General features: G+C 40.7%; 1 protein-coding gene across 2 annotated transcripts in view; it reads right to left on the bottom strand.

Annotated features, from left to right (window-relative positions):
* Nucleotides 1-14608, bottom strand: part of MEIKIN (meiotic kinetochore factor) — a 637531-nt gene that overhangs the window by 591983 nt on the left and 30940 nt on the right. For both annotated transcript variants that reach the window (XM_069202007.1, XM_069202008.1), the window contains exon 2: nucleotides 12883-12973. In XM_069202007.1, the coding sequence (XP_069058108.1) occupies nucleotides 12883-12973 (91 nt within the window). The remainder of the gene's footprint in view (nucleotides 1-12882; nucleotides 12974-14608) is intronic.

The raw sequence follows: 14608 nt of genomic DNA, 5'->3' as shown, positions 1-14608 counted from the left end.
TAGTGCTGTGACCTGTTGTGAAAGAGTGCATGCACCTTTTCATGCAGGATGCAATGACAGGCCTGCAAACACATTTTGCATGGGCTCCCATGGGTGGCACAATTCATGCTGCAGCCCATGAGGAAACCTTGTGCCCTAATGTCCTGGGTTCCTAAGTACCATATACTAGGGACCTACAAAGAGGCAACAGCATCTCAATTGTGGGGTGGGCAAAGTCCTAGACAACCAAATTAAGAGGGACAGAGCACAATCAGTGGGGTCCTGGTTAGCAGGATCCCACTGAAAACAGTCAAGTCAGAGCAGGCAAAAAGTGGGGGGAACCATGCCAAAAAGAGGGTACTTTCCTACGATATCCTTGTGTACACAGGCAAAGTGTCCTCCCCGGATGCATTTATTACATTATTTTCCAACTGCAGGATGCTGGGCAAATAAAGCAATATGACTGGTGCTACCACACGTATAACATGTGTCGTTTTTCCCCATTCTTGTTAGAATTTTGTATCCGTGCAGCATACACACTACATATAATGTCTTCAGAGTGGTTAACAGTACAAACATCTTCACTACCACAATTTTAGTTTGACACTGAAGTAATCCACTTTTCTGACTGTTCCAAAGCTTTTGCAGTAGCAATAGCATCTTGTAATTCAGGGTCGCCCATGAACTATAACTGTTCCAGTATTTTTTAAATGTGCCACAATCTGATCTTTGATCATTTTATCTGTCATGGACCCAATATTACATGCCACCGAAAGAATTCTCAACACAGTGAGAAATTCATCAAATTACTGTCCTTCCTTCCGTGATCTTATATAAAATCTGAACCTGTTTAGTGCAATACTGGTGTAGGCTTAAATCTCAGTTCCATTCTTAATAATGCTTTCTGTTACACGTCAATGCCCCCTTGACCTTCCACTAGCAGTAAAGTTCTAAACACAACTTGGCTTTCTGACCCTAAACAATGCAATAGTATGGCTATCTTCCTCTCAGCACTCATTTGTTGGACATCAATAGCCTTTATATAAATTATGAATTCTTTCTTCCATCTTATCCATCCTATTGCAAGTTCCCCATTGTTTTGTAAAACGTGGCTGGGACTAAATGTTTCACTTTTAAAGTACTCTCAACTTTAAATGAAATCACTGTGGTCACTAATAAAATAAAAATTATCAAAATGGTCACTGTTGTGAAACTGCTAATTAGCCCTGAAAAGAAAATTATCTAATTGTTATTAATAAAGTAGTCACCGTTGCCTAATGTGGATAGATCCTGTAGAAGCATTTGTCCCATCTTTATTTCTATTACAAACAACACAATCCCATATCCACTGTTAGTCCTTTTTCAATGTAGGTGAAGTCAGTCCAACGGCAAGGCAGTGCATGTACCGTGTCTCCTCAAATAGTACCCATCCTTCCGGTAAGAATCTCTAATGAAATGTGAGGTATTTATCTACAGGGGCAAGCATATGAAGCAGTTCAGAGCAGATCAGTTTCCTTATTTATTCCAAAGAGCACGTCTTGAAAAACAGAAAATAAGCCTGGAATGTTCTGATGAAAACAGGGTGCCCCAAACATAGCCTGAAGTAGCTTTCCGAATTCAGACAGGCTTGCAAAGGCAAAACGCAAACCTGTACAAACATTCAATTTGTGGGCACAGGACAGCAGCGCGTGTAGGCAGGAGTTCAAACAATATTGTGGTAACCACCAGCAGCACACAGCTGATAGTAACAATGTCGATGAATGCTGTGGAGCGTGCGGAAAGAGCGTTCAAATATGTACTTTGCTAAAATTGCACCTCCAAATGCCCAAATATAATATTGCAGACACCAGCAGCAAAGGGAAACTAGCGCACACAGAGAATGTCCCTTAAGCCTCCAGGAATTATATGGGAGCGCGTTTCAAAGCCCCAGAAATTATTCTCCAGAAATGTTACCCTTCCTGTGCTGCAGTCAAAGGTGATAACAGGTACACACTCCAGGCCCTCGTCCCCATATTTGTTGCATTAAGTTTCCAGTTCAGAGTAAATGTAAATGTAATATGATGAATGTATTGCCAGCACAGCATCAAACAGACCATCTGTTTCTACAGCTGCAAGAGATCTCCTTCTCTAGGTTCTATATTCTAAACAGTTGCCACAGTACAGTGTGATACAATTGAAAACAAGGTCTTAACCTGTACTTACAATGAATTTATGAAATGTTGAGGGTTGACACCATTTACGACGGAATCCTTCGTCATTTATTAAAGTTAAAGGTCAAATCAAACACCCCATCCAACACAAGCCTTCTCTCTCTCTGCTTCCTAACCAACTGTCAGATCCCTTGGTTACCATCACTGGGATCTCTTAGTGACAGTTGCTAGGTTCTGTAAGCAGGTTCTATATACTAGGTTCTATACACAGAATGCCACACATCTCCCTCCTTTCATTAACAAAAGAAGACATGAAAAATAATAACAATGAAGAGTATCCGATTATGAAAGAGAACTTTTACATGAAGATACCTACGATAAGGAAACATAAGCACTAAACAAAGTCATCTAAAATTTTAGGTCGCTTGATAATTCTTGAAGACTTCCTTGGTGAAAAATGATCGTTGACAAAATCATGTTTTCCCTCTACATCATCACTCACAGATTTACCTTCCCCACAAGCAGACTTCACTTTGACTACACTTCCATCATTCCATACTTTGTGATCCTCAGTTCTTACAGCATTACCCAGAACTTTCTTAACTACAAGTGGTCTAGAGAATTTTGAATGTTCTTTTGAAAGACCAAAACGAGGATTCTTTACCTTGACAAGATCACCTACTCGAATCACCACTTTCTTGACTGGCCTGCGCATATCAAATCTAATCTTTCTGTCAGCAATTTTTTTCCTCTCTTTTAAACATTTCAACTTATCATTACATACAATTGCAGATTTCAAACCCACCTTGTCATTAACCCATGAAGGACACACTAATGTGTTTGGTTTTCTCCTTCTGAACAACTCAAAAGGTGAAATGCCTGTAACAGAATGAGGGGTCAACCGATAAATCCTGATTTTACATGACACTTCCTCTTTCCAACATTTATTATTAGCCAAAGCCAATTGAATAGTTTCTTTTAATACTCTATTTAACCTCTCTACCATTCCATTGGTTTCAGGATGATAAAGAGAAGTTTTCTTACGTTTAATGCCTCTTTCACTCAAGAAGCGTTCCATGTCTTGTGAGACCAATTGTACACCATTATCAGTCAGAATAGAAGAAGGAAACCCTTCTCTATCGAAAATATCATTAAGAAAACGTATTACATTGTGTGTCTCAACAGAGTTAGAGATTTTGAATTCGGGCCATCTTGAATACATATCCATTAATACAATAATATATTTATCAGAGCCCGAATATCTAATCGGACCCAAAATGTCCAACGAAATTTCCTGCCAAGGTTCTTTTGGTAGCTCCCTCACTTTCATGGGTTGAGTTCTACAAATTAAAGTCTTGTCCGCATTGGAACACTCCGCACACTCCCCAACACATCTTTCAATTGATAAGTCCATACCTGGCCACCAATACATGAGTCTTAACCTCTCTTTTGTTTTGGAAATACCAGGATGACTCATGAGCCATGGAAATTAATTCATCTCTCAACTTCTTTGGAGGAACAAGCCTCGTTCCTCTCAATAAGAAATCACCTTGAGTTGATAACTCATCTCTGACTCTCCAAAAGCTGCATAACTGTTGATCATTCTTCTCAGTACCATCCCAACCACCTCTGACTTTGTTAATAACTTTCTGTACAACTTCATCACCTAATAACTCCAATATCCAGTCACTTTCCTTAATTATACCATCCCTGATCATGCACACATCAAAGTCATCCCCACAATCCAAGGAAGTATCCTCAGACTTCATATCATCATTTACCAACCTTGAACAACAGTCAGCCAGGTTGTTTTCAATCCCAGGTATGTACTGCACACCAAACGTAAATTCCTGCAAGGCCACTACCCATTTTCTGATCCTACCAGAACCAGCATCTAACCCTTTTTTTTCAAAAATTTATTTTAATGGTTTATGGTCCGTTCTTACTATGAAATTGCTACCCCACACAAATTTCCTCAGTTTGTTCACCGCCCAAAACACAGCCAATGCCTTCTTCTCGATAACTGAATAGTTTAACTCTGCCCCTTTCAAGGACCTTGATAAAAAAAGTATTGTTCTTTCAACACCACCATATGTTTGTATCAAGACAGCCCCAAGACCTTTGACGCTAGCATCCGACATTATTACTGTATGCTGTCCCGGTTCAAAACTATTTAAACTAGCAGCAGATTTCAAACTATGCTTTAATGAGACAATCTCCTTTTCACACTCCTCACTCCAATCAAAAGTGACACCTTTCCTCACCAACTGTCTCATACAAGCAGTCTTATCAGCAAAATGATCCACAAATTTACTGTAGAACTCAACCATGCCAAGAAATCTCACTACCTCATCTTTTGAGGAAGGACTAGAAAAATTAATAATGGTATCAACCAATTCTTTTTTTGGTTCAATACCCTTGGAAGACATTTTGTGACCAAGATAATCAATTTCACGAAGATTAAATTTGCATTTTCCCGCCTTTAAGGTCAAACCGCTCTTTTCAAGTCTCTGGAGAACTTGGCGTACTCTTTCATTGTGTTCTTTCTCATCTCTACCATATACAAGAATGTCATCTTGGTATACTTTGATACCTTGCAGTCCTCCAAGCAGTCTTTCCATGGCACGTTGAAAAACAGCTGCAGCCGAAGCTAGGCCAAATGGCATACGAATAAACTTATAACTGCCAAAAGGGGTGATGAACGCCGTCAAATCCTGAGAGTCTTCATGTAAAGTGATCTGGTGGTAGGCAGATGTCAAATCTATAGAAGAGAAACAATTTGCACTTCCTACTAAAGATAACATTTCATTAATGTTAGGCAAAGGATAATGATCCACCACTATACACTTATTCAATTCTCTCAAATCAATGCAAAGTCTTGGTTCGCCATTAGCCTTAACAGCCATGACCACTGGAGCCAACCACTCAGTAGCTTCCACTTCCTTGATAATGCCATTCAGCATAAGTTTATCTAATTCTGTCTTCATTTTCTCTTTGACCATTAAAGGCACACTTCTTACTTTGCTGACCACAGGTATGGCACCCTTCTTCATCTTAATTTTATGCACATAACCTTGCATACATCCAAGTTTGTTTTGAAACAGATTTGGAAATTCTTGTTCAAATGATGGTCTCGAACTGATAACATTGAAACACCCATTATGTTCCACCGAATCAATGCATACATCATTTTTCAATCTTACAGATGGAGATTCATTGGGGTCAAGGTACACCTTGAGATCTCTCTGATGAAACCAACTAATGAGAGAATCACCTCTCATGGAAACATAGATCTTACCAACTGTAACCCTATCTTTGAATTGGATTGAGCCAATAAAGTAACCCAATAACTTAATAGGTTTTCCACCATACCCTTTAGGTGAAATATCAGGCTTGAAAAGAACCACCAAAGCTCTGAGATGTTTTTCAAAAAGAACTCTTGGAATAAGTGTAATTTTTGCTCCCGAATCAAACATCATGGGAATATTTACTCCCTCAATTTGTACAGACTCTATTGGACCACCGTTACCTTTTTTGACCTGTAAAACAAATTCTTCACAAAAATCATCATCTTCTAAACTTATTTCTTGAACCCTCTTTTTCTTTATGTCTACACTCCTACAACACAAAGTAACATGTCCTTTCTTGCCACATTTTTTGCAAGAAGCTTTCCATCCAACACAACCTTTAAAGTTGGCATAATGACCCAGTTCTCCACACCTATAACACCTTCCCTGGAAATGTTCTTTCTCCTTAATGACTTTTGAACTCCCTTTGACCAACCTCTGAGATTTCATCCTCTCTTGTGAGTTCTTCTTATGACCGACAATATGTACATCACTCTCTCTTTCAAATAGATTAGTCCTCCTAATTTCTTCAACTGAAAATTTGTTCATGCATTTTAGCAATACCAATCACTTCACTCAGAGGAGGATTATCTTTGTTCCAAAACGATTCTCTTGCTTTCTCAATACTACAACCCAACATAAACTGGTCTCTTAACCTCTCCTCATTATTACTCCCAAAACTACATGAGGAGGCAAGTTTCCTGAGAACTGTGATGTATTCCTCTACAGATTCACCTGGTTGTTGAGTTCTTTTCCCAAAGTGATACCTTTCTAAAACTGTTGAAACTTTAGGTAAATAATGTAAATCTAGTTTTTTGATACAAATCTCAAAGTCATTGAGCTCACTCGCAACATCCACAGAAAGTTCAGGAAGATTTTCGAAAACCTCCTGGCCGTCCGCCCCTAGACAGTGTAACAAGAGTGACATCTTGCGCTCAGCACTCAAAGAAGTGCCACAAACTCTTGCATAATGTGTAAACACACCTTTCCATTTCTTCCACGGAATCTGTGGTTCACCAGGGGAAGGTAAGAAGAATGGAGGGCAAGTAACATTCTGCATGATGAATGGTACTATTAAATAATATTTCAATACAAATTTTAAACATTATACCACTCTATGACTTAAAACTAGAAATTTTAAGAATATATATATAGATTACAAAGTAGAACATAGAACATAAATGAGCACATTCATAAAAATCACAATCCTAGCTCTAGAAGGTACTTTCCCACGACTCTATTCCTTCTTCAGCGCAATAGCGCCACCTACTGACACTTCAAGCGTCTAAGTTCACGTTGTTCAAAACTGTCAAGAACCTTTTTGAAATTAGCTCTGCGCAGCTCCGTCGTATGGCAGTGCCGCGCCCGATCGGATGGTGGCGCGTAGACTGCTTGAGCCAGTCTGCGCAGCTCCGTAATCAACTCTGCGCAGCTCCGTAGTATGGTAGTGCCGCGCCCGATCAGATGGTGGCGCGTAGACTGCTTGAGCCAGTCTTTACGCTGCGGCCGTACCGGCACAACGAGCGCCTCGCCTCGAAGAGTTCTTGGGCTACCGAGTGTGCGCGGGGAAGGATGGCAGCCTGAGGAGGAGCGGGCCCCTCCTCACGGATTCCGACTCTTCTTTCACCGGGGCAGCAGCGACAGGGGCCGCAGCCTCCTCTTCAGGCGCAAGCCTCCGGTTCACGGAGAACAGCCCACGAAGACGGATTCACACCTCCGGTCCGGTCCACGGGTCTGGATGCGACCAGGCAGAACTAAATGCTACCACACTCTTTCACGGAGAGCAGCACAGAGATGGAGAACAGCAGCATTGAAGGTAAGTTGAAGAAGTTGTGTAATAAGTCTCTGCCACACAACCAATGCGCATCGTCACGGTGTTTTCACCAGAGTTCATCGAAGATTTCACACAACTTACAAATCCAGTGGTGTTGGGGTGTTGACACTTCACAAGGTTGGTTCCTCTACCTCGTCGCCAATGAAATGATGAGGGTTGACACCATTTACGACGGAATCCTTTGTCATTTATTAAAGTTAAAGGTCAAATCAAACACCCCATCCAACACAAGCTCTCTCTGCTTCCTCACCAACTATCAGATCCCTTGGTTACCATCACTGGGATCTCTTAGTGACAGTTGCCTTGTTCCGTAAGCAGGTTCTATATAGCAGGTTCTATACACAGAATGCCACAATTTACATATAACAAAATAACTGGATAACATATCTTATAACATAACATATCTTATAATTATTTAAGCACAGAATATAAAACACCTGCTTGGCGTTAGGTTACCTTGTTGTGTGCAAAGCAAGACGGTTGTCACTACGATATCTATCGAAGAAGCCCCCTATGTAAGCAGTAAAAGAACATTACTGCTGGTGTCACTTTGAAAACAGAATCATTTATATTGCAAAAGAATGCACTTTTCTGTTCAAGCTTTGAAAAAAATAAACCTAGGGTTGAGAAGAGGAGTAATCGTCCTAGTTACCAGGTTAAAAAAAGTCAGACGAGAAATAAAATGTTATTGTTTTTTTGTACATTCAATATTTATTTTTTTTACAACATTTAGTTTGTCGTAGATAACTGTGACTTAAATCTTAAACACATCATGGCGAGACTTACTGCCTTAGATACTGCTTGCGAATTTTGAGATCTTTTAGATCATTAATTTTGCCCCCCAAACACTTAAAAAATATGTCTGTATAGGCCTCCGAAGGGACCTGTATTCTAGCACCCATCCTGCCATGTGGTCTGAATGTATTTGGTATTTTTATAGCGCAAACATAAGCAAAAGGTAGTGAATACGCATATGTGTAACCTTTGTAAACTCCAATACTAATAAGGTGAAACATTTATTTTTGCTCCTTTTGTAAGTTATATGTTAGTGAAAATTTAGAGATAAAACGTTAAGTGTTTCAACTGAAGAAGTGCCTCCAAAATGCAGGCACCGTCCCCCTTCACACCCTAAATTTCTTTAGTGGTATTTTATAGCAGCTTGTATTTTCCTGAACGGATATCACAGCATCAGCATCACAGAAAACACTTGGGATGTGAAAGCCAGGTAACACATTATCAATAACGGTGTGACAAGAGGACAAACTGTTAGACTCAATGACCAAGAGCTTTATTTTTAGGTCTGACTTTTGAAACATATGTATCCATACGTACATACATACAGGACTTTTGTGAATGGGCGTTATTCATTAGTCTGTTCAAGTGCCATTCTCTTTTGTTTTCGACCACCACAGTACCTAGCATACACTAAGGGGTCAGCTCCTTGGCACTCTTCACTGTGAGGTACTTCATTTTACCTGTGCACATGTGCGCTAAAAAGAAGTGCATTTCAGATGCCGGGCTCACGGTCACTGTGCGCTCAGTGATATTTACTTAATTTGTTTGCAGCATATGTGTGACGTGTGTGAGGTTATTCTCCTCTATTTCTTCATTAAATGCCTCCTCCGGGTGGTATCTCGGTAGGCAGCTCTTTGCAGTGCACCTTACACTGCCTATCACTTTCCGGACTACATTTCAGTAGGCAAGAAGGAAAACTAGCAATGGTTTGAACATTTTCCTTAATTTTCAAGGGCATCGGACAGCGGCATCACTAGTGCTTTCTCAAGGGATTCAGAAAGTCGGAGACAGAGTGAGCCTGATCTGTGTGGCTCCCTTCTTTCTAGTTTGGCTTGTGGGACGTTCAAGCTGAGCTGATGTTATTTGCACTCTTGTTTATTTGCTCAGAAATGTAAGGTCTCGCTAGTACAATAGGGAGTATTTGCGCGCTGCTTTGTAAAAGTCTTAACCTATCGGTTAGTTACAACCTAATAGGCTGAAAGGCCGGCTCTGCATATGTGTCATTGAAGTTTTATAGCCCATATATCTAGGAGTTTTTTTATTGTGGTTCCTTTTACAGTATCATTATCTTTACGGTGGAGACCTCACACACTTACTAAAGGCCACTGGTCAAACTCTGCAATCATTCGAGACATGCCATTAACTATGACTCACTATTACTAGCCAATACGTAATAAATAATCTTTGAACTGTATTGATATCTAAATTTGTTTTTTTTTAAGCAGCTTCAAATAAGGAATTTTAATGTGCAATACTAGTCGGAGCTGAGATCCAATTCCTTAACGTTTTTTCTAGTATAGTATGTTTGGCAACTCTGCTGGGTGGTGGGGAACGTAGGTCATATTTACTATCTAGGTGCAAGTTTTACTTGCATTGTTAGTTTAACATGAAGACGAATAAGCGCTAATAGTGAATGTTTTATACAACACTTCATAGCACACAGTTTTTTCTGCATTTTAAATGATGGATTGTAATGTACTGTAGCACTTATATAGACAATAAGAAATCTGCTGGCATCAGCAGGTTTTTCGACACCAAAGAATTCACCATCAAACTCTCATTCTGCATCGCTGCAATCAATGCCAAATACATCATAATCAAAGTTGCCATTGAGGAGGAGTTCTCTCGTGGGAAGAAGGTCAATACAAAGAGCACAGTTAATGTCAGGAAGACACTGGATGTCGAGAAGTACATAGCTAGAGACAGCAAGTGAGAGACAGATGTCAAGCATACCATTGATGTCGTGGATGTTACTGCCATGGAAGTGAAGACAAACAACTCAGGGAAGACGTCCTTTTATTGCAGGCTATTACGTGCTCTTTCCTTGGTAGAATATATCTCTGTTATGTGAAGCAGATAATATTCAGATGCACTAGCAGATAAGATTCTAGTAACGGAGTAGTCAGCTCCTCAAACTTCTGCCATCACACCTAGAAAACACTCATGCCTGCTTCTCAAAGTCCTCCTAGAAAAAGGATTGAGATGACCAACTTGGGAGTTCTCCCTCAGCGTACATCACCAGTCAGGCCGCAGTTGTGTGGATAACAGGAACATCCCAGAGAACAGCCTCATCAGCATTCCACTTGCTTTCCTTCTCAGATTAGTAAACATTTGTTTATTGCACAAACACTGTTCAAGGAGCGATATCAGAAGGTCCAGAGTCTCTAGATTGAGATCTCCTTCATGGTATGGTAAGGACACCACTTCTGCAGATTTCAAAAGACAAAGTTCTCCCTTCTCATCTCCAGGATCACCTTAGGGAATTTCGTCAGTAAATGACATTATCAGTTTCCAAGACATTTTTGGCAGAGGCACTTCCAAGCTCAGCATCACTTTTGAAGCTCAATAGGTTGCCTCTTCAGTGATTTTCCAAAACTCTGCAACATAGAGCTCCAAAAGGTCTTTTTGAACGACTCCTGTGGATTTTCCAGGTACCATCTACCATTAAAGCAACCAAGATTCACTTTTTCTGGAATCTGTTCTGGTTGTGGGGAGTGGATAATCTGTGTGTCTACCTGTGTAAGAGTTGTGACATTATTTTCTTTTAATGTGCTTTATGTCCACAAGATATTTGTCTGACCTTTCAAAAGACAGCAAAAATTAAAGGCAACATTGGTAAATAATTAATTATATCTTAGGTCTCTGGTTTAAAGTGGGATTTGTTACCCCTCCACCGTGCTACATCAAAACACAGAATTGCATAGGGCACCCTAATCTGAAATATTTTGCTCTCACGTTTAAAAGGTGCCCCCTTCTCAGCAGGCGCATACGTTGTGCTGCTCTTCTCCGTGAAAAAGTCTGCTGTGTCATATACTCCTATATTCTTCATTTTGCATTGCAATACCTGAATTCTTACACTCTTTCCACATTGAAGCATTTCAGAATTATATTTTTGGTAGCTGTTACTTTTTAAATGAGTTAATTCTCTTTCCCCATTTTCTTTATTTTCCTCCTCCTCTCTCTATATCTCTGTTTTGTATGTGTGCCTTTATGAAGAGAGGGACAAGGAGTTAGAAGAATTTGTTGTGATTGTTATAATTTAGGTTGTATCAGGTGGCAATTTGCTTCGCAGAATTTTTGTGGGTGATACAGATACTGACCCTATCCAGTGCCTGCTGCTGTCACAGCAGAAGGAATAAGGACATTTACCACTGAGCGGACACCTTAAGTCCAAAACGTTTGTACGGAATGGGCAGCTGTTCTGTCTGCATGCCTCTTTGTGAAGTCTGTCGCCTTACGTGGTACCATGTGTGGCTATTTGCATGTTTGTCTATGAGTGTGTCTATGTTTATGTTCGTGGTTTAGGTGTCCATGTTCTTGGTTGGGTTTGGCCATAATAATTGTTGTGGCCATGTTGGCACGTTAGTCTATTTGTGCTGCCCTCTGGGTGTGTTTGTTTTTATGCATTTCTCTGTTTGCCGAAGTCTGTTATTGGTAAACGTGTGTGCAAAGAGGTTGCATTTTAATATGTGTATATAAAAGTGCATTTGTGTTGCATATTTGTATTTGCTCGCTGTTGACCTCTGCAGTTACTTATGGGTCAAGGCTTTAAATGTTGGAAAGCTCTGACAGACTAGTATTCCTAATCTCAGTAAATACAATGCCATGAAAGTAGGTAATCTTAAACTATTTACAACGCTTGGAAACAGTAAACCCTTTATTTGTTAAGACTATATAAAAAACAACTCAACAAAAAAATGAAACAAAAAAAAGGTCTATATGCCCTGCAAAGATAATGCTGTCGCTGCTTTGTAGACACCCGTCTCCACAAGCAGAATAATCTCAAATACCAAGGAAAGCTACCCCTTTTACAAGTACACTGTTTCAAATGGTCAGTGTCACACTTGCCAATGCAACTACCTTCGTCACAAAATGCAGTCCAATACATTGTGACATCACCTACCATTGTCCTCTCACACTACCAGTTTGTTAACCTTCACTATTTTGATAATCTTACTTCATTCGACACTTCTTCGACCACTTAATTCAACCCTTTGCTCTCTCATTCGTCCATCCGTTTAGTCAAGGTTCATTCTTACATTCACTCACTCACTCATTCATCCACAAACCTGCTAGTATGAGAAGAAGCATTTTAATGAAAACCTAAGTTCAAATGGCTTTGCCAATGCTTTCGTTAAAACAAAGTGTAAGCCATCTAGGAACAGTTAATAATAATAATAATAAAAAGAACACCAAGACCATTCAGATTTCAATGGATTTTGCGATAATTCATTAAGATTACAGGATGGGTAACCCAGTCCTAAAAGGGCCACTTATATGTGCACAGCATTGACTAAGCTAATAACTCAGTGGGAGACCATTAAAAGGGAGACCTATTGGCTTGCTAATGCTTGTTTGGTGCTACCACAGACATTCTAAGCAGGAAAAATTCAAAGAAACCTTCTTTACAGACATGCCACTGTGCAGTGTCCACTAAATTTATAAGAATAAAAAGGTATAGCAAACAAACACACCTAACTGCCGCAACATGTAAACTTGGGTTAAAATAAAAAGCTATCGACATTATAGTGCATTCTTTTAAATGATCTTTACTAACCTGCATTGCATTGATGGGTTGCCATTCTCATCCGAAATAAAGTTCTCCACTATATTTGGCAAAACTTTACCAGTGCGTTTAACCCATTTTCCTTAACAAACAAACAAAAAAAATAGATGTTACAAAGTCCCGATGCCTGTATGCAATAACCTTAAAATTAGTACTACTAACCTGGTTTGCGTCTTTTTACATATTGCAAAATGATGCCTTAATGTAAACTCTAGTACTCTAGTGCTCCGTGCCCCTCTCGTATTCCTAACATATCGCCTTCAATAGAGAACGGTAGGGTATTGCTTCTCAAAAGCCCAAGGTGCTGCAGCTCAATTTAAATCAAGAGTGACACATATGGTTATGTAGCCCTGTTCCTTTCCCTGCACAGTTGTACACGTAACTCCATTCCACTTCTTACTATGTCAGTATAGAGAAATCTCTAATTATGGCTAACAGATCATGTGTGACAGACGCAAGATAGGACTCCGCAACTTTACTAGATTAAGGCTAGCACCATGTGCTTAACCTATGAGACCACTACGAATCACTTAGAATTGCAGTTTACAATCAGGTTGTACTTACATGTCAATCCCTCATTACTACATACCTGGGAAGGGAACGGTAAGCTCAAGCAAAGAAGTTAATAAATAAAGATAAAAAAGGTAAATGATAAGTAAGGGGACATCTTCACCTGGCCGTTTGTGGGCACTGAAGGGGGTCTTGAGCCCCAGACTGTGTGTGACCTGCTGTTGGGAACTGCAACCCCCAATGGACACCACAATGCAAAAGAGGTGGGTCTTCTGCCAAAACGCACTTGAAAGCGCCTGCAGGACTATCGCTGCGTGGACTACGTCGGGGGAAGGCGCTGGCCTGTTTGCAGCTGTCATTGCCTGGAAGAGGTTGGGCTGGACCACCTCTCTAACATCTCCAGCAAGAGAAGGTGGATCCAAGTTGGCATGTGCCTTTCTTTGCTCCCGTGCCTTTTGTGAGTAATTTATGCTTCTATCTACTGAGCGGAGGAGGTAGGGGGGACGAAAACGTACTATTGGAAAATTCAAATTCATCACCTTATTAACTATTTCCCTTTCCACTAAAGCCTATATACGCACTGTTTACTGTAATGGGGAAACATAGGCTATCTACTAGCACAAAGCAGCCCACACTAACACTGTAGTGTCGCGCCAGTGAGGTAACTGGATGCTGGTCATTACTAATATGGATGAGACTGGAGGGGTGCTGTGACGTATTGTAACAACGGGTTTTCCCCCCTCTCTATTATGCAATGTTTGATCTTGACCTTGGTCATGTGACCAAGAAAATAAATAAAAGTGTGGATGTGGTAACACAAGGGCAGGACGCATGTGAGAGCCTCGCTGCAGAGTGTCTGAGCGTTAACACCCGCAGCCACAAAGAAAACCCAACAGTGTTTGTGTGCAGTATTTATGTTACACGGAGTGCCGGCCACGGGCGACACTACAATTTGGCGACAAGGGAGCCGTTCCCACTGTGCTCTTCGCCCCGTGCTCGTGCCACGAGGACTGCAACGCCTTTTCCAGCACCCACGCTGCCCCGCACTGCTGCAGTGTCACTGCCCACCATGAACGCTCAGAGTCCAGTAAGTGTTCCTGCTTGGCCTGGAGGCTGACATTCGTCTGCCAGCATTTTTTGGTAACACGTGCGCGAGTCCCGATTGCGGGGCACATCTCATGACAGCAGGCCTGTCTCCTCCGCCCCA

Source organism: Pleurodeles waltl, chromosome 7, assembly GCF_031143425.1.
Source record: "Pleurodeles waltl isolate 20211129_DDA chromosome 7, aPleWal1.hap1.20221129, whole genome shotgun sequence".
Classification (NCBI taxonomy): domain Eukaryota; kingdom Metazoa; phylum Chordata; class Amphibia; order Caudata; family Salamandridae; genus Pleurodeles; species Pleurodeles waltl.
Note: the sequence above shows the minus strand (reverse complement) of the source record. Positions and strands in the feature narration are given on the sequence as shown.